At 41.4% G+C, this 24926-nt stretch overlaps 2 protein-coding genes across 2 annotated transcripts in view; one reads left to right on the top strand and one right to left on the bottom strand.

The window, feature by feature from the left end:
• Positions 1 to 2678: 2678 nt before the first annotated feature.
• LOC116064032 lies at positions 2679 to 11595 on the bottom strand. Its single transcript, XM_031319098.2, has 2 exons — positions 11097 to 11595; positions 2679 to 4968 (listed from the first exon to the last, which is right to left on the bottom strand). The coding sequence occupies exon 2, from the start codon at positions 4947 to 4949 to the stop codon at positions 3531 to 3533; it is 1419 nt and encodes a 472-aa protein (XP_031174958.1). The 5' UTR covers positions 4950 to 4968; positions 11097 to 11595; the 3' UTR covers positions 2679 to 3530.
• Positions 11596 to 18935: 7340 nt separating this feature from the next.
• Positions 18936 to 24926, top strand: part of slc1a9 (solute carrier family 1 member 9) — a 28463-nt gene continuing 22472 nt past the window's right edge. Inside the window, exon 1 of the mRNA XM_031319095.2 lies at positions 18936 to 19149. The gene's annotated coding sequence lies outside the window, so the exon portion shown is untranslated. The remainder of the gene's footprint in view (positions 19150 to 24926) is intronic.

Genomic DNA, 24926 nt, shown 5'->3' with positions numbered 1-24926 from the left:
GTCAAATTTTAACACATACGTTACCTCCTGGAAGAAAGGTTTTTATTATCCACTTATCAACATCATTAATATTTATAACTGCAGCATTTGGTAGATAAGTACGAGGAACTTCATTTAAAAAAAAAGTCAAATGTTTTCTGTCTTAATAATGAGCCATTAGAGCTGTTATCCAAAATGCAGTTATAAAGGCTTATTCTACTACAGAAACTATGTGGAGTTTAAAAAGTTATTGTTAATAAATGGATTAAAGAGCTAGCTAAAAAGATAAGGCAACAGTCAAATGGATTTTTCACAACATTGCAACCCAAAGGTTATTTTTAATAAAACAGTATCTTATTACTGGCCGATAAATACATACAACATGAAATGAGTTCATAACGTAGGGGATAGTAAAGTATGTCCTATTAGAAAGTGGTACCAAATTGTTATATATATATATATATATATATATATATATATATATATATATATATATATATATATATATATATATATATATATATATGGCATGACATTATGGTCAGACTTGGAACTCCTCACCAACCATCTATGATGTGACGTGTACAGTAACCATCAGCTCAGGGTCTTGGGTAATCCTGATGATGGGAGACGGGGCGGAGAGACAAAACAGCGACTCACAGGTAGGAGAGAAAAAACTGAAAGGATGGACAGAAGCCGGTCATTTTACTGCACACACAAGCCATAACAGAAACCAAGAGCTCTCTGGGGGGAGGGGGGAGATCAGAGAGAGGCAGGGAGAGAGGGCGAGCCCGAGGAAGCCCAGGAAACAAAACCTTTAGCCTCTGTGTTTACGATGCATGTCAAACAAACGACAATGACCTAAAAACATTTTTTTGGTGGTGAAGATGATATGAGGTGTCTTTAAAAAAAAAATATATATATATATGTATGATAAACCTACAGGGGTTGGGGGCCTGGGGATCAATTTGTAAAATGTGTGTATTTTTTTCAGTTGTATTTTTTATTTTTTACGATATCTATTTATTTTCTTTAGGTATGTATTGGATAAATGTATGTACGTGTTCTGTTCCTTCTTGACTTCTTTTGAACTAGTTTTAAAGTAAATATGAAACATTGAAAATGGTCATTCAAATACACTACTGTATGTGTACATTTTGAGAACAAATTGTGCAATGATTTAACAGATTTCCATGATTTAAAGTGATAGTAATACAAACTGAAAATATCTGGAAAATAAACAACAATGATGATGATGAAAATGGTGATGTTAAATAAGAACAAAAAAATAAAGAGATCCAGGTGGATCTGCTGATCATCGCAAACTTTCTTCTTTATTTTCTTTTCCCCCTTGATTTGTTCTATTCTTTCCCTTCTGCAGAGTCACCTGTGTGCAGAGGTGAGTGTAACTAAGTACATTTACTCAAGTACTGTTCCTAATTACAATTTAAAGATCTTGTACTTGAATATTATAGGCGTCTTCATACTTCTACTGCACCTAATTTATGAGGCAAATATTGTTCTTTATGCTCCACTTTATTTGATAGCTATAGCCACAAATTACTTTGCAAAGTAAGATTTTGAAGACAAAATATGCAGGACTTTTACTTGTAATGGAGTCTTTTTAAGGCAAGACACTACAGGCAATCGTTTTTTCATGCACTGGTCAATTTTGAAATTTCGGGCTATTTCGCTTCCATAACGTCTTTTTTCAGACTAGTGGAAAGAAAACATCCAAAATACATATTTGGGTGTTTATTTTACTACACTGTCTATTGTATCTGTAGATTCCTCTTAAATTCATCAAAAGTTAGCATTACATAATGCCTCATTTGCATATTTAAACATACATTTTCAGAAAACTATACAATTAAAACAATTGTCTTAATGTAAGTAATCACCAGGGAAGTTTCATGGTGATATGTATAATATATAATACATATCGTTAAAGGCTGTTTGTTTTTCCTCATACTCTGAGCCAGTATGTAGCACTTACATACACCAAACTTTCCACTTTCATTCCTATCTATACTCTGAAGGTTTTTACAGAGGAGGTTGTTCATATATCATTCATAGCCTGATTTATAGAAAATATTATTCCTAAAAGCATGGCGTAAATTGATCTTTTTATGTCTGTTTTTCCGATTCATGAAATGATACAAGAGATATCCAAAATCCCCTCTGTAAAAACCTTTGACTCTAATATGTCAACCAAATTAAACAAGAATTTTGAACCTGGCTTTATCCAATGTTAAGATTTCTGTTCTGGAGGTGTATGCAAATTAGCACATATTTAAAAAGAATGCATCATTTGCATATTTAAACTTAAAAAAATTTAATTTAGAAAAAATGTAATCCAAAAAAATATTCTCTTAAGTAAGTAATCAATTGGGGAAGTTTCATGGTGATCTCTACGAGTTAAAATATTTACCCTGTTCACCTGTAGGGTCTCCCCTTAAATTATGGTATTGTTACTTTTACATAAGTAACAGATCTGAATACTTCTAACGTTGACTGTGTTTTATGAATTATTTTATGAAAGTATTTTGAGGAAACTGAATCTAATCAGCAGATTGCAGCAGTAAAAAAATCGAAATGTACTACTTATGATAACTTATCTTTTCCAAAATAAATCCCAGAGTGCTTTGAGAAGTCAATTCTACATATTTACATCAGTTACGTTCTGTGGAAAACAAATAGCTGAGTACAAAGATCCTTTATTACCACATTTTGGCAGGCCAACTGAACAAACCAGGAGATGGTAACATTAGCTTGTTTAGGTGTCATATAATTCACATTCATGAACCACACTGAACAAGTTCCACACTCGGTGATGTTTCCTGTCACATCATCAGCCTGAGTGAAACCATGCTAAAGTGTGCCCATGTTGTAGTTTTGGTATCCAACACTAAAAGCACTGTCACATTCATGGTAATGATCCATATGGGAACAGTGTGGAGCAGTAAAACGGAGCCTCAGTAGGTGGCGCTCCTTCCTCTTACAACCCGAGCGGCCCAGAGGCTGGAATTATCATCAGACACTGGAGAGACCTACCACTCCATGAAAACGTCTTCTATAAATACACACAGATATACATAGCTTCATACAAGAAAGGTATACTGGTGTCATATTGTACACATATATAAAGGAATATATTAATATCAAAGACATACACATGCTTACATACTAATCAAAAATAACTTAGATTATGAAAGATAAACCATACAAAAACAGAACAGTACTTTTCAAAGTAAAATATCTATATATATGACAATTTTCCCTAAGATCTAGTATTGAGGTCTTCTTGTTTTTTTCAAAAGTCATTTGAAATTGTGGTGGAGGGAGGGAGGAAGAGAGGGAGGAATGGAAGAGAGAGAAATAACCAAATCCATCATGTTTAAGGAAGTGCACACAGAAGGATGTCACAGCTGCTCTGCACTGTGTCACTTTCTACTTCTTGCCATCTCTCTTCTCTCTATCTCCCCCCCTCCTCTCTCTCTCTCTCTCTCTCTCTCTGTCTCTCTCTGTCTCTCTCTGTCTCTCTCTCTCTCTCAGCCTCTCCCCTTCCTTGTCAAGACCTCCCTCCCCAGCGCCTGGTTGACTCTGGACAGCAGCACGCACACGCAGGACGAGTCGATGCGGATCCACCTCCATCCGGTTCTGTTGTTAACGTCTTTGGTGAGCGCTCGGACGTACGACTGCTTGGCTTTGCATTCGCTCAACCACTGTTTTGTATCCACGCCAAAGCAGCCGGCACCGGCTACACCTGTCCCGACAGATTTCGGAGGCGCGCCGGCCCTCGGCCTGCCGGCGGTGCTGAGCTGCTCGGCCTCGCGACAGCGAGTCTCATAGAAGTACTGTTTGAGCGGTCCCGTCTGGGTCTGGATCTCCTGCAAGATGGTGACCTTCTGACCGTGGGAGTCGATGGCGGTCTTCTTGTCGGTAACCCAAACACTTTCCGCCTCGCACACCGACTTCTCCCCTCTCCTTCTATCGATCAAGTGCGAGCGTTTATCCCTTTTAACAGGATGGGCGACCTCAGCCCAGCTCAGAGTGGTGCTCCTGTCGATGGCCCGGTCCCCGTGACCCTCGATGTGTCCGTCCATGTCGTCCTGATCCTCCCTGTCCCTGTCCTCCTCCAGCAGGCCGCTCTCCAACATGAGCAGGAGAGGCGGGTGTTCTGGAGGCGACGGCGAGGGAGAGAACAGGACTCGCGGATGCGCGTCCAGAAACATCTCGTCTCCTTCTAAGATAGTGTCCAGCCCGGTCTCCAGGTCCAAGCTCTCCTGAGCTAGACCTCTCACAGCCCCCGGTGTCCACGTGCTTCCTGTCCCGACTGTAGGCGCATCTCTCAGCTTCTCCGGGGGAACAGTTGGTTCTGGTCCTCTATGACCCCTTAGATTAGCAGCAGGACTGACGGCAATAAGGGTTTCCGCTGTAGGAACCTGCAACAGTCTTTCTGTGGAGTCCTGATTATTGTCCTTCTTGGAAAAGTCCACAAAACTGGAGTAATCTCGCCCGCTGCTGCTGTCAGCTTTGTAGTCCTTTGGTAGAGAATTATCCTGGGAAATATCCTCGGTCCTGAGCATTCCTCCTTCCGTGGGAGCATCCACACTGACGCTGCTTTTGTCATCGCTGCCTGAGTTGCTATTTGATTGGTAGGTTCCTTGATTCTCCACTTTGAACGTGGGAGTCTCTTCATCTGCGGAGGATTTCACATAATCCCTATGGTACTGGAGGGGTTGTCGGTTGCTGTGTTGGCTAAGAGCAGCCGCCATGTTGTAATCCGTTTGTGAGGCATTTCCGTGGAAGCTGTAGTCCACAGGGGGAGCTGCGAGGCGAGCAGCCGGGTGCTCTCTGCGGTCGTCAAAGCCCGGCTCTGTCGTCGCGGCAGCAATCCTGGACACGGGGTTGTGAGGGAAGGGCAGGGCCGAGGCAATCACCATGGCAACCAGGGGAAGCCAGTGCATCACTCCCAAGACGTATCAGCTGGTAGATGAAACAGAGGTAATAGATGGGAGAGACCGAGAGAACAGAGAGACAATGTTATTTTATACAATGCAAATTGTGGCTTATGCAGTTAACCTAAGTACCTCAATTAAGATGTAAAATGAGAGGTTTTACTGGTGGCCCGCAGCTTTATGATCCTGGTGCTTTAACCGCTGAGGTATGGCTTTAAAAACTTGGCAGAACTCGTGGAAAAATAGGATGAAGTGCAACAAGATCGACCTTTTCATGTGGGAAGATGGAGTTCAGCTACGAACGCTGTAGATTCGGAGGGGCTGCCCTTCATATAGAGACACTGACAACCCGGTATGTATGCAAGTCAGAAACTTTACAGCCAGAGGAAATAGATTCAAAAGACATCTGCAACCAGAGAAAACAAGCCTCCCCTTTCAGCTTTTAAGGGCATGACTTTTTCCTCTCTTTCTGTTTTTGTTCGGTTGTTAAAGCTTTTTTTCTAGGATCCAAGAATCTGGGAATCTCTTCAACAAACATATGGTTTACCTCAGGTCTACTTGCAAAAACAGACAAATTAGAAGAAAAGCATCCCAGTAAACCTCAGATATTCTACCCGATCACACCTGGGCTGTGGGGGGATTTGTTTCCTTTGAAAAGAGGATGCCTCAACATGATACAATACAACTGCTGCTTTCAATTGAAGGAGATTATTTATGCAATCCATTGTAAACACCCTGCCTGCCATAACCTGCATTATTTAAACTTTGTGCAGTTGTTATAAGAAAAGGATTAGTAGTTGATTTGTGTAGCAAAACTATGGAACCAATACTGCAGGAATCTTTGTAATAAATCCTCTTAGGGCTGGAGTCATACAGCAGGTGACAGTTAAAACAGTACGTTATGAGAAAGTGTTGAGCATGTTACTGAGATGTTATTCAAAATTTATTTTAGAGCTGCAACGATTAGTCATTCGACAGAAAATGAATGGCTGTTAACTATTTTGATAATCGGTTAATCATTTAAGTCTATTTGTAAGCAGGAATACCAAACATTGAATACTCCCAGCTTCTCAAATGTGACCATTTGCTGCTTTTTCTTGTCTTATGTTATAATAAATTAAATATTTTGGGGTTTTGGACTGTTGGCTGGACAAAACGCGACATTTAAAGACATCACTTTGGGCACTTTTCAATGTTATCTGATGTTCTTTGACCAAACAAATAATTTTTATTAATCGAGAAAATAATGAGCAAAATAATCGCTAATGAAAAAAAATCGGTAGTTGCAGCCCTAGTGTATTTGATTCATGAAATTAAATGATAGAAAATTAGACATTTGAGTCATTCGAATAATTTAACTGAATTTAATATTTGAATACAAAAATGTTAGTGACACAAAACAAATTCAAAAATTACGCAATTAAATACAAATGATGACATTGGTGTCGTCGGAGTGAATGACAATCACATTTTTGCCAGATTTGTCAAATTTGTGTTATTCATAACTTGAAGATGCATTATGTTTAATGGTGACACAAAGAAAAGTCATAATAAGAACGGTTAACCAACAAAACTGTACAAAACTCAGAACAAGCACTCCCTCGTGTGAGCCAAATGTAAACACTACCCCACACATAGGAGACTTTTCATAGTTCCATGTCTGACACCATCATGAATCACAAGTCAGGTAGAGGTGATTCATTTGTATTTTAAAGTAGGGTTCACCTGTGACTTACTGGAAAAAGAAAAGATTCCAGTCACCCACCCATGTGGCATGTGCAGTGGGATAGCATTCAACCAGCACGCAGAAGAGGTGAGCGTCAGTTTAGTCGTTTGTTTGAAACACTTGGAAAGAGTTAAAATAGGTGGAATGATCAGAATGTGAGTGATGTGGCTGCGGCTGGCACGGCTCCTTCACGGTTTCCTCAGGCAGCCAAGAGGGGAGGAACAAAACATGTAAAAAAAAGAAGTGGGAAGGAGTGTGTGTGTCACCACTGTTTGTGTGTTTGTTTGCTTGTGAGGGTGACTGAACGGACGTATCAGCGGCCATCAGTGACTGTGTGTGAGCATGTGAATGAGATATGACAAAAGTAAAACCCTGTCGGTGATAGGACATGTCCTCAGCATGGCCACACCCTGCATACAATGCAGGAGCAACAAGGTTTGGTCGACGCATCACTCAAGCAGTCACCTCGGACGCTCAAAGTGTCTGCTTGCCATGCTGACAATAAATAAATCAAAGTGCGTTGAGCTTCCTGTTTGCTCTGGCTACTGATCCAGGCACTGGGCCTGCCAAAAAAAAAGGTGTTTAGGGTGATGAAAGCCAGTTAAACAGTAAACGGACACGGAGAGGCCAGCCAACGGCAGCTAAAGCTGGAAACAGAGTGTGCAGCAAAGGTGAACACTAGGGGGTGGAGGAAAAAAAAAATTGATTCACCTATGTATTGTGATTTTTATTATTTTTTCCAATAATCCATATTTTTTATTAATTTTTTTACCAATGATTCACCTAAATATTTTCCGTTTATACGGTACCGCCGACGGCGACTACATCACATCCGTTTCCAACAAAACAAAGCGAAAGCAGAACATGCAGAAAATCCATGTTATGTACTTCTTTACAAATGAAATAAATGTCACACTGACATGTGATGTTCATTTTTCTTTTTGTTGAAAATAATTAGTTTTTAGAAATGTCTCATGATATATTGTCTCAGGAAGTGTATTATTCAACTTTTGTTTTTTGTTAGAGAAATAAAATGAAAATCGCAATACTCAATACTATTGAATCGCAATGCTTCTCGGCACCCATGTATCCTGGAAGAATGGGGAGAAACGCACATCGTCCCAGCCCTAGTGAACGCAATCTCTAATAGAAGATCAATTCAAATGAGCTGCTGTGGAGAGGAGGAGGTACAGGATGAATATCCAGGAAGAATCTGCAGGATTAGTATTATGTTGCAGGAGTGCTATATGCATCTTTGGGCTTTCTTGGAGCACTCAGGCACCACACCGAAGGCAGACGAGCACACTCTAAGTGGTTTCTTTGTAAAACAGCAGCAACAGCAGCACCTCATCACCATGCTCCATTTGCTACAATGACACGCATCATTTGCGCTCCCTGCGAGGCTAGACGAAGACCACATCGTTCTTCCGCCCTCTGGACCAGACCCAGGCACTCTGAATCCCCCCCAGACGAACACACAGACACAGACACAAATCCCAGTCTCTCTAAATCAAAAATCTCACTTAGCAAATAAAACCCCACTCAACACATACACTTGTATGGTAATCCTAATCTCCGTAGCCTGAAGTTCTTCCAAAAGAGCACAGGAAGAATACCCTGAAACCTCAGGACTAGGGCCTAAACAAACAGACAGAAAGCAACCACGTCACCGAGCAAAACTCCATGAATAAACAGACTAAACTATGACATTAACTGCGAGGCCTCCGTGAGTCACAGTGGCACACTGAATTATTCAACATTGGTTATGACTAATGAAACGGCGGAGAAGCGGCCTGTTTCTCCTGGTTCCGTGTGCCTTTATGTTTACTCAGATCCTCCGGTGTCAGTCAGAAGAAACTGTTAATACTGTAGAATTCAACAGGATATCAGGGAGGCCACCTCAGACAACATCTGTAAGCGAATGCTTCAGACACATCTATTTCACTTTGCTTTCAACTAGTTTCCTTCTCTCTGGATCACTATTTAGTATTTTAGTATTCAGAATATTTACATTAGATTCTTGTATTTATTATTTTACTATGATTATTGCTTGTTTCCGTTTACCCATGTCGAGGGTTTTTCTAGTTTCTCATCTTGCGCTACATTTTTCTATAAATGAAAAGGTATTTAATAAATATTATTACTTATTATTATTATTAGCTGCAACTAATTATCATTTCCTTGTAATTGACTAATCTACTGAGCCTTTTTTTGATAAATGCATTAATTGTTTGGTGGAAAAAATACCCAATGTCCATGTCCAAGGGGATGTTTTTGTTCCACCCACTGTCCAAAACCCAAATAAATTACACCTACTATAATGTACAATGATGGAAAGTAGAAAATGATCACATTTTAGAAGCTTGAACCAGAGAAAATGTTGGTTTTTTTTTATTATTTTTTTGCTTTAAAATTGACCACAACGATTAATCGATTTTCAAAAAAGTTGACGATTATTTTCTGTTTATTATTAGTATGACTATTTTGTTTTATTACTAAGCCACTTTCAAAAAACATAAAACGCGTGAATCAAACGACCTTGTTGATGTGCAGCTACTACAGACGCCTTGCTCTAAAACAGGCAGACAAACCTGAACATACGGAAAAACAATAAAGAAAAGTACATTCATTATACTGTATATATATTTTCATAAGTGACATGACATAATGCATAAATAGGTATCATTTTTTAAAACGATTTCTGCAAAACATTTGGGAGCAGTGTTTCTCTACAAAATCTGGCACCTGGCAAATTGGTCTGACTTGTGTTTTGAGTACCAGTGTGAGCCGCGGGGCTTAAATCCACATGAGACAGCATGAGTGAAGGCAGAGAGCAGTTTAGTACAGAGGGCCTCTGGGCTGTGAGACCCTCCCCAGGAAATAGATGCTATAAAGCAGCCCTCACACCTGGCAGTAGCTACTGTGCTATTAGCCTGTTAACAAACCAATGCCCCCCTCATGTGTGGCTAATGTCACACACTTCCATCTGACAGAGTTAATGCACTCTGTGTTAGTGTTAGGACCAGACCCCGTCCTAACCTAATCCTGCCTACTTTGAAGTCAACAGGGGTGGAAGATATCTTGAGCGTGGCTGATTGGAGGACAGTTTGCACATCACATCTTTCGGCAGTTTTTTTGTGTCAAGTTCCTTTTGTCTAAGCTGTCTGAAATGCATCTGAGTGTGGCCGTCAAAAACAGTGACAACAGGAGTGGCTGCAAAACACATGCAGGTACATTCTCTCTCTCTCTCTCTCTCTCTCTCTCTCTCTCTCTCTCTCTCTCTCTGTCAGGGTAGAGTAAAAGCGTTGGCCTCACATGTGGTCATTCACAATGCCTTGCTGTCTCACTGTGCAAACAGACCATTAATTCGCTCAGCCTGCATTGATCCAGCCTCCTCTCTAACCTCAGCTCATACTGTATGAAACACCTCTATCAGTCACATCTCTGTCACACGCACGCGCGCGCGCGCACACACACACACACACACACACACACACACACACACAAATGAATTAATGAATGTATCATTGAAGTGAATAATTGCCACATGCACATTGAAAGAGGTTATTTACCCAAAAAAAGATGCAAAAGAGGAGGGAGAGATGTGTGTTGACTGAGCAGAGATAACATTACATGAGAAGTTGATCTGCAGGCGGATAAATATTTCAGAGCCTTAGTGCATTATATAATTATGTTTTTAGATTTTGAATTGTCACCTATGTTTCCTTTACATAAATAATGATATTTTCACCATATATTGGTGTATATATTGTCGTAAATTCCATATAATTTTTTTATTATTAAATACTGGTTATTTGTAATTGATTAGACTGACTTTTGTGTTTATGGTCAAGTATGCTTAAGTGATTTGGTAATCTCATAAAGATCAGCTCCTGATCTTTTGGCAATACAAATGAAAACATGAGCATCGTGTTTGTTTTATATTAGACTACAACCTGTGTGATCTACCTGCGGGTTTGGATTGGGACTCGGTAGCTGTCTCACCTCACCTGACTGACTGCCAACGAAAACTAAATGTGAAACAGGCTGCAACTGCAGGACTGCCAAAGAAAATAACATGTTAAGTGGGATTGGGACTGTGTTCAAAATGCCTAAATGTAGTTTAATGAGTTCATAAATGCATGAAATAAGTACACTCAAGAAATACATTTGAAAAAAAGTATGCCAGTTGTGACTGCATTCATGGATGTAAGTAAAACAAAAAGTGAGCCGATAAATAAATAATGAAATACAATGCCAAATGATAAGGTTGATAAACTAACCTTGTTAAATAACGTAGGGGTATGTAACTAGTAGTGTATCCAACTGACGGAATACATCAATAAATATGTAGGCATATGAATTCATACACACTGTAACAGACTTTACATGATGTGTTTCAGGCCTACGTGTATGATTTAAAGCCATACCGTTTAGGTGAGATCCGGACCCCGCGTCCTTCCAGCTGACACCACATTGATTATAGAGTCCTGTCGCCAGTTGTTCAACTGGTTTAAACAAATAAACTCATCAAACACCTTAGTACGGAAAACACAAAACTAAACACAAACATTTCTTTCTTCTTTTAATAGTCCGTGACATCGCATGTGCCCTCCAAAAATCCGACGAGGAACAAAAAAAAAAAAAATAAAGTTACAAACCAGAAAACTCTCCTGTCCTGGGAGCGCTTCAACTGAGGGGGGGAAAGGCTTGTTAATAAGCCCAGAAAGTGTCAAAAATGTAAACGTGCCACAACGTTTAGATATTCCATGAGTTGTTACTTCTCCAAGGCAGACGGGGGGAAAAGGTATCTCAGTTCAAATATGTGAACGAAGAAGTGAAGAGGTAAAGAAGTTGGCCAAATGTTCAAGACCTGAACTCCGCTTGAAACGTGTAAAGTCGGACAAACAGTTAAGCTAGCACTAGTTGGACTTATAACTTCTGGTCTTGACTTTCAAAGTAAAAACCAGCTTTGAGGTATCCGTGTTGCAATGGAACGTTCGAGTAGCGGCGGTGATTTTGTTCCGAACACAAAAATAGCCACTTCCGGCGCAACTTCTTCCCCTCCGCTGCTAGCTTGATATATGGCTAACGACTCCAGTTTCTCTTGGGAAGCGCAAAGACAAGCCGAAGTTTTTTTGTTTTTCCCTCAGGAGGTAAGTATATTGAAAAGAAACCTACAACATTACAACGAGTAACATCTGTGAGAGCAGATGTGTTTAAAACTCGTATGTGCATAGCTATCTACATTATGAAACAGCAATCCAGCGTTTAATGAGCAGAATTAGCCAAAAAGTCACATTTCATGCTAGCTAGATTTAATGCATTCAAACATAACATTACATCGTGCAAGTCTTCACTTCACATGTGCGTGACTTCGTTTTTACCTTAACCACCCCCACCCCCACCACCACCACCACCACCACCACTACCACCATTTTTTCCCTCCCCGCCCCACTGTTCCCAAGAAGACAATTTGATGAATTACCAGCAGCGTTGTGTTGGCACGGGTCCACGCAGTTCGAGTTCATTATAGGTTGGTAACAGTGCAAATTATTACAAACAAGTTGTTGTGAAGCTGGATGGCGCAAGTCGTCAAGGCTTCTCGTCTGCAAGTGCAGGGTGCAACGTGAGCTCATTTGGCTCAATCAGACCTGAGGATGTAACGTTATGTTTAAATGCCAAATCCGAGTCTGTTTTCAGATTGCTTCCTGTTTGCTTATAACGTTACCAGCTCTTTTTTTCGGCTATGTGCCAGCCTCTTTGGCAGGTGAGTGTCTTGCTGAAGGGCATTTTGACAGGATAATTTGGATCTTACTGACCGGCTGTAATAAGTACTTTCATACTTCATGGACACAGGACACTATATCCAAAATACACTGGTTTACAAAAGTAAAAAATACAGATGGCACACAAACACCACAGATACATTTTCAGCATGGAAATAGGCCAAAGTCCATGCATATATTTTAACAGGGGTGGTCTTGCTGATTTCGGGGCCACTTGAGTCCCAGCCCTGACCCCCCCCCCCCCCCCCCTCTCATGCCAACCAGCTGTTATTTATAGATATTGCGTCACGGAATAACCTCATATTTGAAACTCTGAATTGTGTTCATAAGCAACTATGCTCCATTCATTTTATGGTAAAGGTACTGCCGGTTGGAATATAAATGTTTTAAGTGGTGTACAAAGCATTTTCCTTCAGCAGATGTCAATTGTGATCTTTTCATTATCCGTTTATCATTAAGGAAACTAAAAGCTACTTGCTTGCAAAAATTTTAATTATTTATTGACGTCGCAGGCCAAAAAACCAAATGATTAGTTTCTGGTGCGCCTTCAAATCTGGAGATCTTTTGAAAGTTTTGCAACACACAACATTTGAACATGTTTTTGCTATGAATTACTTAGATGAAAATAAAATCAACCCTTTATGCATTTTTCAACATTTTTATTTATTATACCAACAGAATTACATTATTATGCAAGCTCAGTACATACGTATATGTGTTTCTAGATGTAGTATTGTCCCACTTTGTAAATGTAAGTTCCATATATGTTGTCTCATATGCGTGCACTCAGATATTTCTTATATGAAAGCTTCACGAATGGTTACGGTGAAATGCGGCAGTTAGTTGGTGTAATTAAACGTTTTTTTCTTTCTGTATATGTTGGTTGTGTGAGTGCAGGCGGCTTCGGGATTCCTGTAAAGTTGAAAGGATGGAAACAGGAGCTGGTGACTGGCTGCTCTGTCCACTCACAGGTCTTTGGGGGAAAGTCGGCGAAGGCCCAGCGGAGACACAATGGAGGTCTATGGAGGACACACAGGCCGACAGACAGTTCAGCGGGTCCTCTGAGCAGATAAGTCGTCCCCATACAAACCAGACAGGGGTTCACTGCTATTGACCCACGAGAACAGCGCGTCCACTGAGCCTTCCCACCTTGAATGGCCCTGTTGAAAAGGAGAGCTCTAAATTGGCGGATGAGCGGGGGGGGGAGACTCTGCTTACTCCCCCGTCCTCCCACCTTCCCCTCTCTCACATGCTATCTCATTCTTTCCTTTACCAAGTAGTGGTTTCCATCTCACCAAACCCCTTTCCCCCTGAATGTTTAAAAAGATGAAAGGATAAGGAAAAGAATGGAGACAAAAGAGGGGAGGGTTCTGTTACAACCCTGCCCCTGAGAGACTGCTCATGAAAGAGTTAGGGGATGGGAGAGATAGGGACCGGAGAGGAGACACAGAAAGAGAAGGGGGATCATGAAAAGAGGTTTTTCAAACTCAAAGCCGCTAAAACGGGTCACTTCTGTATAGAGGGGCAGCCTAAAGTGCAGTCTTCACTCAGGGACGGAGACATTTAACACTGTCAAAACCCTCTGATGGAAGGGAGCGTTGATGTACTTGCACCCGTTGACTGATTGCGCGAACACACGTGATCACACACACACATACACACTCTGCCTATCTCAATTCTTTCTGTTTCTGTTTCTCTTAACCGTACTCACCGTACAGCAGCACTCCATTTGTTGTCGTTACCATTAACACACATACTGTCTGTTGTCTCCCTCGCGGTGTTCCTCCCTCACGGCATTTAGTGTCAGTCACTCAAAATCCTTGCAACCGTCCCACCATTCTCTCTATCTCCCTCTTTGCCTGAACTTGCCCTGCATGCACTTAGATATTTCCACCTCAGGGTGCATCAGTGAGAGTTGGAGTAAGAGAGAGAGAGCAAGAGAAAGTTGTTAGTTAAGTGTGGACAGGAGTGGCGGTCACACAAAGATGGCTATTGAAAGGGCTCTCTCTTTCTCTCTTTCACACACACACACCCACCCATTCAGACATGCAAAACTAACCACAACCATTTCACAATTGGGGAGATATAGAGATTTATTTAAATTTCATTTACAAAACAAGTTTTCCTTCATACTGTAACACGTCACATTAAAAGATTTCCTAAATCCCTGTGTCGACAAAAGCCTTTAACGTTAGTCACATTATACTGCAGGGAATAACACAAAACTCTTTCTGTTTTTCGTTTGGGGATTTGTTTTTTCGCCAACCAACATTTTTCATGACCCAAACAGATTCCGTTATTAAAGCCCCACAAAAAAACTATCCTTTTTCTGAACCTGCCTTGTATGCGAGGAACTTGCAAAGCCTTTGGCATCATCACTCACTGTGTCTCATAGCCGTGATGTCACTTTCACTAGAATCATTTTCTACTCATTTTCTTCTGCTCATCATCCACCTTTTTCAATCCTGACAACCGATTCTCAGTTCCAGATGTCTTACTACCTTAGACTCCTTCGACGTAATCTTTCCCACACACAGCGCCATCACACATCAACTTATTGCTTTCGCGTTGGACATCCTCCTTCATTTGAAACTCGGATCTGACTGAGCGTAATTGGAAGGTATTATTATGGCAATTATTGCAAATAGCAGAGCTGTCAGGGCGAGGTTAACAGTCTGTCTGTCCACGACTGAGCCACCGAGTCAGACTTCAATTACGGACCCTAAACCTCCCCGAGGTACCCAGTGTCAGTCCTTCATCATCTCCTCTTCCATCTTTACACACTTTGATCCTCTCTCACCGATTTATTTTACATTTTCAATCCTTTTCATAGTTCCTTCCATCGTTTACCTCATTAACTGCGCTGCACTCCCTCCTCGTCCTTTCCCCTAAATTCAAACCTCTCTAGTAGGAGCTTCACCACCATCGCTACCATTACCACACACACACACACACACACACACACACACACACACACACACACACACACACACACACACACACACACACGTACACACTGAGGTATAGCATATGTTTCCAATTTCAGACTTAATGCTCCTCTCTGCGCAGTCTGACCCAATTAGCCGAATCCTCCTGGAAATGCCCCAGTCGGCAGCAATGGTGGTAAAGAGGTAAAGGGTCAAAGGTGAGGCCATTCACAGGGGGATCAGACTCTAATGATTGCGTCACCTCCTGTCTGTCTGTCTGTGTGTCTGTCTGGCTCACAGTCTGTCTTGGCCTCAGCGGTTTAAGGGTACGGTTTTACGGTAAGCTGCTGTGCAACTTCCCCACGGACACATTTGGCACAGGTGTAGGATTGTGCAGAAAAGGCAACCCAAGCCTGAAATTTAATTTCACAGCTTCCTAAAGGTCAAAGGGGATGAGTGACAGGGTCTGGAGCCAGACCACACGTAAACACACACATGCATGCGCACGCACGCACACACGCACACACACACACACACACACACACACACGCTCTTAAAAACAAACAACACATGCGCCTACAAGTCTTTCTTGCGTGAAACTGAAATTAGTGTATGGAATGCTCACCTTCTGGAAACAGATTTGGAGGGAGAGGGAATGTGAGAGCATCGGAGCTGAAAACCCTCATTAAAGGGAATGGAGGACCTAGTTAGGTAATTCAGTTTTATGCTTAATGAGAAACAGGTTTGAATGGGTGCAAACTGCAGACTGGCGCTGCGTTGCATTACCTGGCAGTCTGCCCCGTCCCAAGTCTGTCTGTTTAGATTTTCTGCTACGTGTGGTGCACGTTGGTGCAGAAGCCGGGTCACTGTCAGTTTATAAAAGGGCTTCAGATGCCGCCATGCAGCCGGCGTTGAACGCACACACTCTGCTCGTCTTGTTTACATCGTCTGCCCCGCCAATCCCTCTCCTATTACAGCACATCTCTCTCTCTCTCTCTCTCCGCAGATCACTTCTCAATCACTCGTCCTTGCCTCCTTATCTGTCCCTCCTCAGTGTCTTCTTACAGGACTCCATCCAGCTACAGCGGCTACACTTTCATTCACTTGTCACAGAGTCGTTGCAGTCTGGAACGCCCCCACATCAGACATGCAGCCTAAATAGTGAAATATCGATTTACAGTTACGTCTTCCTTCCTCACCAACACAAGCCACACAACTCCCTGTGTTTTGCACTTATCCACCCCACCGTCCTCTCTCTCCCCCTCCTCCGCATCTCCTCACCCCTCTCTTCCATAAGCCATGTTTTGTCCCTTTTCTTGCCAGAGGAAAAATGTAACACATTGTAAATTTTACTCACTGTACAACACCCCGCAGGATTGGATTTCAGAGGCAGACTTTGTGTTTGAACTGCTCTGGCAATTAGTAGAGTATAGACTTACAGTGCACCTACTGCACAATGGAGGCACCGGCCCAGTTGTACAAGCCCCTGGACCCGCCCTGCCCCTCTCCATCTGTCACTCCTGTGGGACTGTTACAGTGTGTGTGGCTCTGCATGTGCACGGAGGTATATGTTTGAATTGTTGTACGTATGCGTGCATGTACATTTGTTAGTGTTGGTGCTGGATAATAAATCAAATTCAGTAAATGGCAACAATTCACTGTAAATCCCCCTATTTAGCATTTATAAGCAGTATTTAAACATTTAAATTATTAACACTTATAACACACTATTATGTGGTTATAAGTAGATAAAAGTTTAATTAATGTATTTGTCAGCAACTATAACTCCTACTATAAGTGCATGCTGGTGCATAAACATATAATGAATGGCAATATCATAAGTATCGTGTCATCATAATTTTATGATGACACTCGTGTCAGATCTGGTTTGCATATGTCTGCCATGCCAGTAAGGAAGAGGCTGTGCAGGTTTCATACCATAACAAGGAGTCTTTGCATATTAATGACATGTCAAGTCAAATTTAATTACATAGCTCAATATCACAAATTTGCACAATCTGTACAGTATACAACACCCTCTGTTCTTAGATCCTTGCTTCAGAAAAGGAAAAAAAAACAAACCTTCAACAGGGATAAGTATGGAAGAAACTTCAGGAAGAGCTGTGAACTGTGGAGAGATTCCTATCCCTGGATGGACTGACAGTAATAAATGCCATTTGTACAGAATAACCAACATAATAACATTACAGTATGGACAATCAGGGTGACAAAAATATAGATAGATTGTTAACATATATGAAAAATATGGATCTAGGAGGAAGTCAGTTCTGGGTGCCGCTGAATAGACCTGAGCCACACAACCTCCCCCCCATCATGGACTCTAGGGGTGTGAATCTTCACTGGTCTCACGATTCAATTTGATTATGGTTATCCTGTCAACGATTCAAATCGATTCGATATCCCAATGCATCACGATGCGTCACCTCCTCAATATTATTATATATTACTACACATGGTTTTCATCAACACATTCAAGCAGTCAGATTTAAATGAACTCCCCTTTTTATTGTTTCTGCTCTTAAAAAAGACACTTCCTGAATGTAGCGGAGTCTAAGCACAGCAGACAACAGACAAAAGGCAAAAACAAAAAAAAAAGCAGCGCCTGGAAAATCAACAAGTAACATCAGTAGGCAATAACCGATGGTCTGTCACTGCATCGATGCGGAATCGTCTAGGTCCGCATCGCAACGCATCGATGCAATTATTCCTTTCAACACCCCTAATGGAAACCTGGAAAGAGAGGACAGACCACACAAACACACAAGAGGCCAAACTCAAGCAAAGAGTGAGAGAGAGAGCCTGAATATCCTGGAGGACAAAGATTCAGATCCAAACAATGTTCTCCTATAAGAACCTTAAGAGGTTCATTGAGACCAGAGACCCAACAGGTACGAGGCCTGAAGTAATGAAAGGGATAAGCAACTCACTGAAAGACGGGTTCGTATTTAAAGGCTTCAACAGAGTCAGACTGTCGGTCTGCAAAGTCACGTCGTTAAACAGCATTGTATTTGATAGTTGAGAAGCTACACTGATAAATCAATCCTGGCCCCCTCATAAAGCCCAATCATAGGCCGACATTCTTCCTGCCACAGCACCGTGTGTCTCCGAGACACACGGACACAGAATTAGTTTATTTCTAATTCTGTGTGTCACGATTCATGGAAAAAGCTCAACCTATGTATGTACAGTATGCAGCAGCTCCACCCATGGGCCTCCATGCTCTTTGAGGCTTCACTGACTGACACTGATATCTGTCAAAGGATCCCTCAGACGGAGGCTACTGTGCATGTTTCTCCACTCAGTGCAGAGTCATAGCGCCCTCTTGTGGAAGGGAGGGTAATCATAACCCCCACCACCACCACCGTGTCTGCTGACTGGCTGGATGTCCCAAACTCCCTCCCTGTTGAGAGGAGAGGAAAATAATTTGAGACTAGTTTTCTTATCTTTCTCCCATCCTGTCTGCGGTGATAAACACTGACATTTTGAATAAGGGAATCCTGTGATGGAGAGGACGTGAATGAGGAAAAAAGAAGGGAGGGAGGAGAGTGAGATGGGATGGGTTTGGGGGGGGGGGGGGGGCCCAGAGCACCAAGCTGTTGTATTAATCTGCAAATTTTCTCAGATGACGCAAGGACTGTGACTTTGCCTCCCGTCCCCTCTCCCTCTTCATCTCCACATCCCTCCTCTCTTCCGTGTCTTTCCCGATGCCTCGCTCTTCTCGGATGGGAGATAACGACACACAGCAGGTAAGCCCGGTTGCCTCCTGGCTGTCATCCCCCCAACCCTCAGCATGCTCCCATTCATTCACAGCTGACACATGCGGTGGGTTTGGACCATTTGTCACCTTTGACAGTAGTCATTTTGAATGAGTGTTGATTTATTGGTGTTGTTTTGCAAAGTTAACATTTGATTTTTTGCTTTTAATTCTGTTGTTTGAACATGTCGGGGCCTGTAATATGTTATCAGTTATCATCATCAGCAGCGTTTCAGCACGCTGTCTGCTTTAATGAGTTTCCAAGGCGTCTGTTGGCCAAGCGAGAAGATGGATTTACTGTACTCAGTCCTGCTGGAGAAAGGAGCGTTGGAGAAATTGCGACGACAGATCAAAAAGGAAAATAGGGGAGAAGAGAGAGAGAGAGAGAGAGAGAGAGAGAGAGAGAGAGAGAGAGAGAGAGAGAGAGAGAGAGAGAGAGTGTGTATAAATAGCAGAGCTTTGCCAGGGTGAAGAGAGCAGATGTGATAGACAGTCTGTGCTTAAGGAGTTCAAACAACAGATTAATACGTACACAGATTATCGTCCGAGAGAGAGAGGGGAGGGAGGAGGGCGTGTGCCTGACATGTGTGGACACACACACACACACACACACACATAGAGTAAATCACATACACAGATGCAGAGTAAATCACTGAAAGTGTTTTCTCTCACTCACACTTCATGTCCACCCAATCTCAAATACTGACACACACACACACACACACAAATCTGTTCCCTGAAGTTTTCTGGTTGCATCTATATTTCCTGCCAGACATCTTTTAGTGCTGAAATGTTGAAGTCAATTATTCGATTACGTAGTTGATTAAAAAAAAGAAGATAATTCATTGATGGTTTCAGTCATTTATGAAGCAAAATTGCCAAAACGTTTAACCTTTCCAGCTTCCTACAGTAAATTGGATGATTTGCACAACATTTTTTGCCATAGGTTTATGTATTTCCTTTCTATTTCTGTACATCTACAGTATTTAATGCTAAAATGTTAAGTTTAGTTAATCAAGATAAAATTAAACAAGTTTTTTTTTTTTTAAATTAATGGTTACAGTCATATACAGCTTATCAAATGTCAGGATTTTCTTCTTGTGGGTTTTATATCATTGTAAAATAAATATCTTTGGATTTTGGACTGCTCTTGGAGGTTATGATGGACATTTTTGACATTGTATAGACTAAATGATTCATTGAAAACAGTTCAGTCAATAATGAAAATAATTAGTTGCAGCCCTGTAGTCATTGAGTCAAAATAGGTTTGAACACACAGGAGTAGGACGCCTCTGAAACATAATCCAGAGCTAGTTAGTTTTAACTTCCAACAATTTTGACTGACAGAAGTTTTAAATAGCTAAATATTTAAGAACTACAGCTCTAGCCAAATGTAACCAATGAAATCAGTATTCCTAAAACAAACAGACAACCAGTGTAGTTCCACTACAAGTCTGTACAAGATCTGTTTTCCTGGTTTTAGAGTCGAGTAGCAAATACCTCGTAATGCGTTAACACGTGCCAAGTGAGGACATGTTTTGACTCACGTGTGGTCACATCCAACCACTGATGGACCGAGTGGAGTCCACATCTGAATGACTCTGACATTCACTGAGAGGGTTTATACACATGGTTTAACCTTGCTGCTGCAGCGATCTGGTAAAGCCATTCACCAGATACGTGTTTGATGGCAGTTGTGCATATGTTGAAGGAATTAGATGCCGCTCTGCTTTAAACTAAATGGATACTCAGGATGTGTGTGTTTGTTTATTTAAGAACTAAAGAAAAAACGGGGGGAAAATGACGTAGAACATTATCTGTAAGGAAGCTTCTAGAGGAACCCTATACACCACAACACGTGGCGGTTGTGATTCAGTGTGTGAATGTGCATAATTGTTTACCTGATGAGCAGGTGGCAAATTGTATGGCAGCCTCGGCCACCAGTGTATGAATGTGTGTGTGAATAGTGCCTGTATAGTGTGTAAAGCGCTTTAAGTAGTTAAGACTGGAAAAGCCCTATATGAATGCAATCTATTTACATTTACACTGTGAACCAGAGACAGCATGTTGGAAAGTGAACATCATTGCAACATCAACATCATTGCTAAAGGTTGAGAAAGTCCCCATAATAAAATGCATAATATCTGCTAATTGTTACTATGTTTTGGGTACGAAGCACAATAAAACTGGGAAAACGACAAAATTAAGTGTTCTTAAAAATGCCAGGATGCATGCTTAAATCGCTCAAACAAAAGCTTTTCTGTAATTTGTTAATTTCTCGAAAAGGAATTAGAAGTTCAAGAATATAGGTCCATGCCTCATTTTTTATTAATGCAGAATGCATTAATTTTATAATATTGCCATAGTTTTGGTAAGGATTACCACACACCTAAATTCTCATATGGATTTATGCCTAGCTGTATGTGTGTTTGATATGTGAGGGGTGTGTTGTAGTGCAGCATTGTAGAGCTGCAGTGACCATCCTCATCTCCCTCTGCTGAACGAGGGGAGGATCGAGGGGCGGGTGGGGATTATGTCTCGATCCCTTTACAAAGGCCACACCAAACAATCAGCCTTTGGAAATAATCCTCTGAGACACCAGGACACCCGCACACAGTTACAAACACACATGAACATTTCAATGGGTTCATAAAATACACACATTGTCGATTTAGGGAGAATCTCCAGCATGTATCTCTTCAGTTAGCAGTTTAGTGTGGATCTGTAAACATAGTTATATATAGGCTAATGATATATGACAAAGACGAGCAGCAAATCATCTCATGTGAAAAATGCTGGAAACAGAGGCATGTTTGGCATTTTTTCACTATTTTTGCTTGAAAATTGACTGAATCAATCCTTGGAATAAGTGCATGCTTTCGTTAAAAAGTAGATTTATAATCCTGATGCATGCAATGAATAATTCAATCTTGATCAAACGTAACAAGGTAACAACACACTACAAGTGTATATTAGGCCACGTCCACGCGTACCAAAACAATCTTTTTTTTACCCGTCTTCCCTGGATTCATTTCAAGAATAGTTAAGTCCAAACGGATCCATTTGTCAATGACTCAGCGCGCTACTTCATATTCCAGGCCTATAGGCGGCACTGTTTCTGCTACAGAAATTCGCCAAAAAACGGAGAAGAGCATAGTCACTTCCACTTCCCATCATAACATGGCTAGACTATAACGTTCTCTTAATACATCCATGGACTATAATAACTTTCACCACTGCTCAATTTATAAAGGCCGCCGCAAGAAAACGTGTCTTTGTTTACAATGTATAATGTGCTGTTGGATTTGCAATTCTGTCTGCCATCGGACATGATTGCAGCGCGCTAGCAGCGAGCTAACATCAGCAGTCAAACAAACATTAATGATCCAATGTCTTTTTGATAATCTACACGTTTTTCTTGCGGTAGCCTTTCTACAATAAGCCGTGGTAAACGTTACTATAATCCGTTCAAGGAGTTGATAAGCAGACAGATTAGCTAGCTAGTTGATAAGTTGTCTACTTCCACTTTATAAACAGATAACCATAGCAGCTAACGTTACGTCACTGCTGGAGTGGTCAGCTACTTTAGCGATGTTTAACGTTAGCTACATAACGTTAGCAATATATCTTGTGTAGAATCCAGGACCGGCAGAGGGAAGTGTCAGGGAGCAGAGACAAAGTATTTAGATGAAGTGAGTTGGTTTGACCATGGAGATGGGATATGCTCGCTTAGCTTCCCTGCAGTCGTGTGTGGCCGTGCACTAGTGCGGGTAAGAGGTCGAGGGGTGTGGCGATGACATCATAGATACGGATGTATTCGTATTCGCCGTCCAAACGAAGCCAAAAGGGAGCCGTTTTCAAATTTTTTCACCCTGAGACCAGGTTTCAAAAAAGTGCGTTTTCAGGCAGTGCGTTTACAGAATTCGTTTGGACGGGCTGCCCAAACGATGCTAAACATGTGCGTTTGCATCAAAAACCATCTCCGTGTGGATGGCCCCTTAATCGTCGTACTGTAGCTAGGTTGTGTTAAATATACACAAACAGAATACATACAGTCAATTAAACCACATTCATATTGTTATGCTGATTTCTATCACAGCTTTTAAAACTTATTGAATGTCTAAATTAAGATCAGGGGCAGGCATACAGATCTAGCAACACATCCTCATTCCTAAACAACATTATAGGTCGATATAAAAGTATAAATTCTAATTAAATTAATTAAATTTCCAAGGACTCCCAAAATGACCCATACAGTCATTCTATTTACTGCCGCACGTTGGCGGTTTAATCATGTGACTGTAATCATGTGACTGTTCTATTTAACGTAACAGGCGCAGTTTTAAACACGTAGTTAACGGTGTGAAACCAAACTAGTTAAGTTTAGGCAAATGAGTCACCTAAGACTTGGAAACTTATGATGTAACGCAACATCACGGATGTACCTAGGCCACGGATTTACAGTATGTCCGTAATTTCAAAATTACTTTTCACATGGGACATAAACCCTGGTTTTCTAAGTGAAAGTCCTGTATTTGTTTGACCCATCCACTGCCCCACTCTTCCTCCTTACGTGGAATTTGGCGCTCTTATACTTTGTCACCTCACTTCCTTGTTTGCTCTCAGAATCAGAATCAGAAATACTTTAATAATCCCAGGGGGAAATTATTTTTGTTACCACTCCAGGTATACAAACAACATATACAAACAACATATATTATCCAGACTTTTAACATATATAATAAAAACAAATATACAGTAATAATAAATAAAATATGAAATGTACAGTGTTAATGTTAATGTGCAAAATAATGTGCAATAAAATGCGATAATGCGATAATTACTACATCTAACAAGAAATGCAATTGTTGGTCGTTATGGGCTGCTTGCATAATCGACCCATACGGTCGTTTTCTGGGTAAGGACGGGCTGGATTGAGAGAGAGGGGCGAGGTGTAATTGTATGTATAGCCAATGTGCATCTCTTTGATCTCTTGAATCAACATCCGCGATTGGTTGGTGAGCTGGTTGGATCATTACTTACTACATATGCAGAGGGTGTGGGGTTGTTAACACAGACGAGCCTGTGACAGCCGGACTGAGCCGAGTGCTGAGGTAGTTTGTCGTGTCATGCTCTGGTGGTGTGTGCACCTTCATCTCCAGCAGCTTGGGTCAGAATGAGTTAATCTCCCAGAAGAGCAGGCTTTTAATTACTGTATATGAGCAGTAGTCAAAGCCTGCTCTTCTGGGAGATTAACTCATTCTGTCATCGGCGGCCCATCATTCTGGAAACCATGACGATTAAGAAGATGTGTCTTAAGTACATTACTACATGTGGAGACTGATTGTGATGGTTATCACGCACTGCATAGGTCACCATCACACATCTGATGGACTACGAGAGTATTTACACTGAGGAACCTGATGTTTATGCAGTCTGCTTCACTTAGAAAGTCTCTGTGGGAGTCTCAGCTCACTTTGAAGTTTCTCTACCGTCAGCTGTCTTCACTAACATGTGTTTTTGAAACTCTCTCTAAAAGACTAGGATTCCTTTCAAAGGGGAATGTCTTCTGTTCCGCAGTTTACCTGGCAGAGTAGTAATACCTGTCTCATGTTACCACGAAATCCAGGATTTACTGTAAGCTGCCTGACCAAACAGTCTGAACCCGCTGAGCTGAATTGCTGTGTTTTATTAGGGTGCTAAACTGTGATGTAACAGGCGTGTCTATGGCTAGTTGTTCCTCTACTGGCTGCTCTGATAAGCCTTGTT

This window comes from Sander lucioperca, chromosome 21 (assembly GCF_008315115.2).
Source record: "Sander lucioperca isolate FBNREF2018 chromosome 21, SLUC_FBN_1.2, whole genome shotgun sequence".
NCBI lineage: Eukaryota > Metazoa > Chordata > Actinopteri > Perciformes > Percidae > Sander > Sander lucioperca.
This window is presented reverse-complemented; position numbering and strand designations above follow the sequence as displayed.

Bases quoted from the DNA above. Each gene is read 5' to 3' on its own strand.
- LOC116064032 (XM_031319098.2), bottom strand. From the start codon at position 4,949: ATGCACTGGCTTCCCCTGGTTGCCATGGTGATTGCCTCGGCCCTGCCC.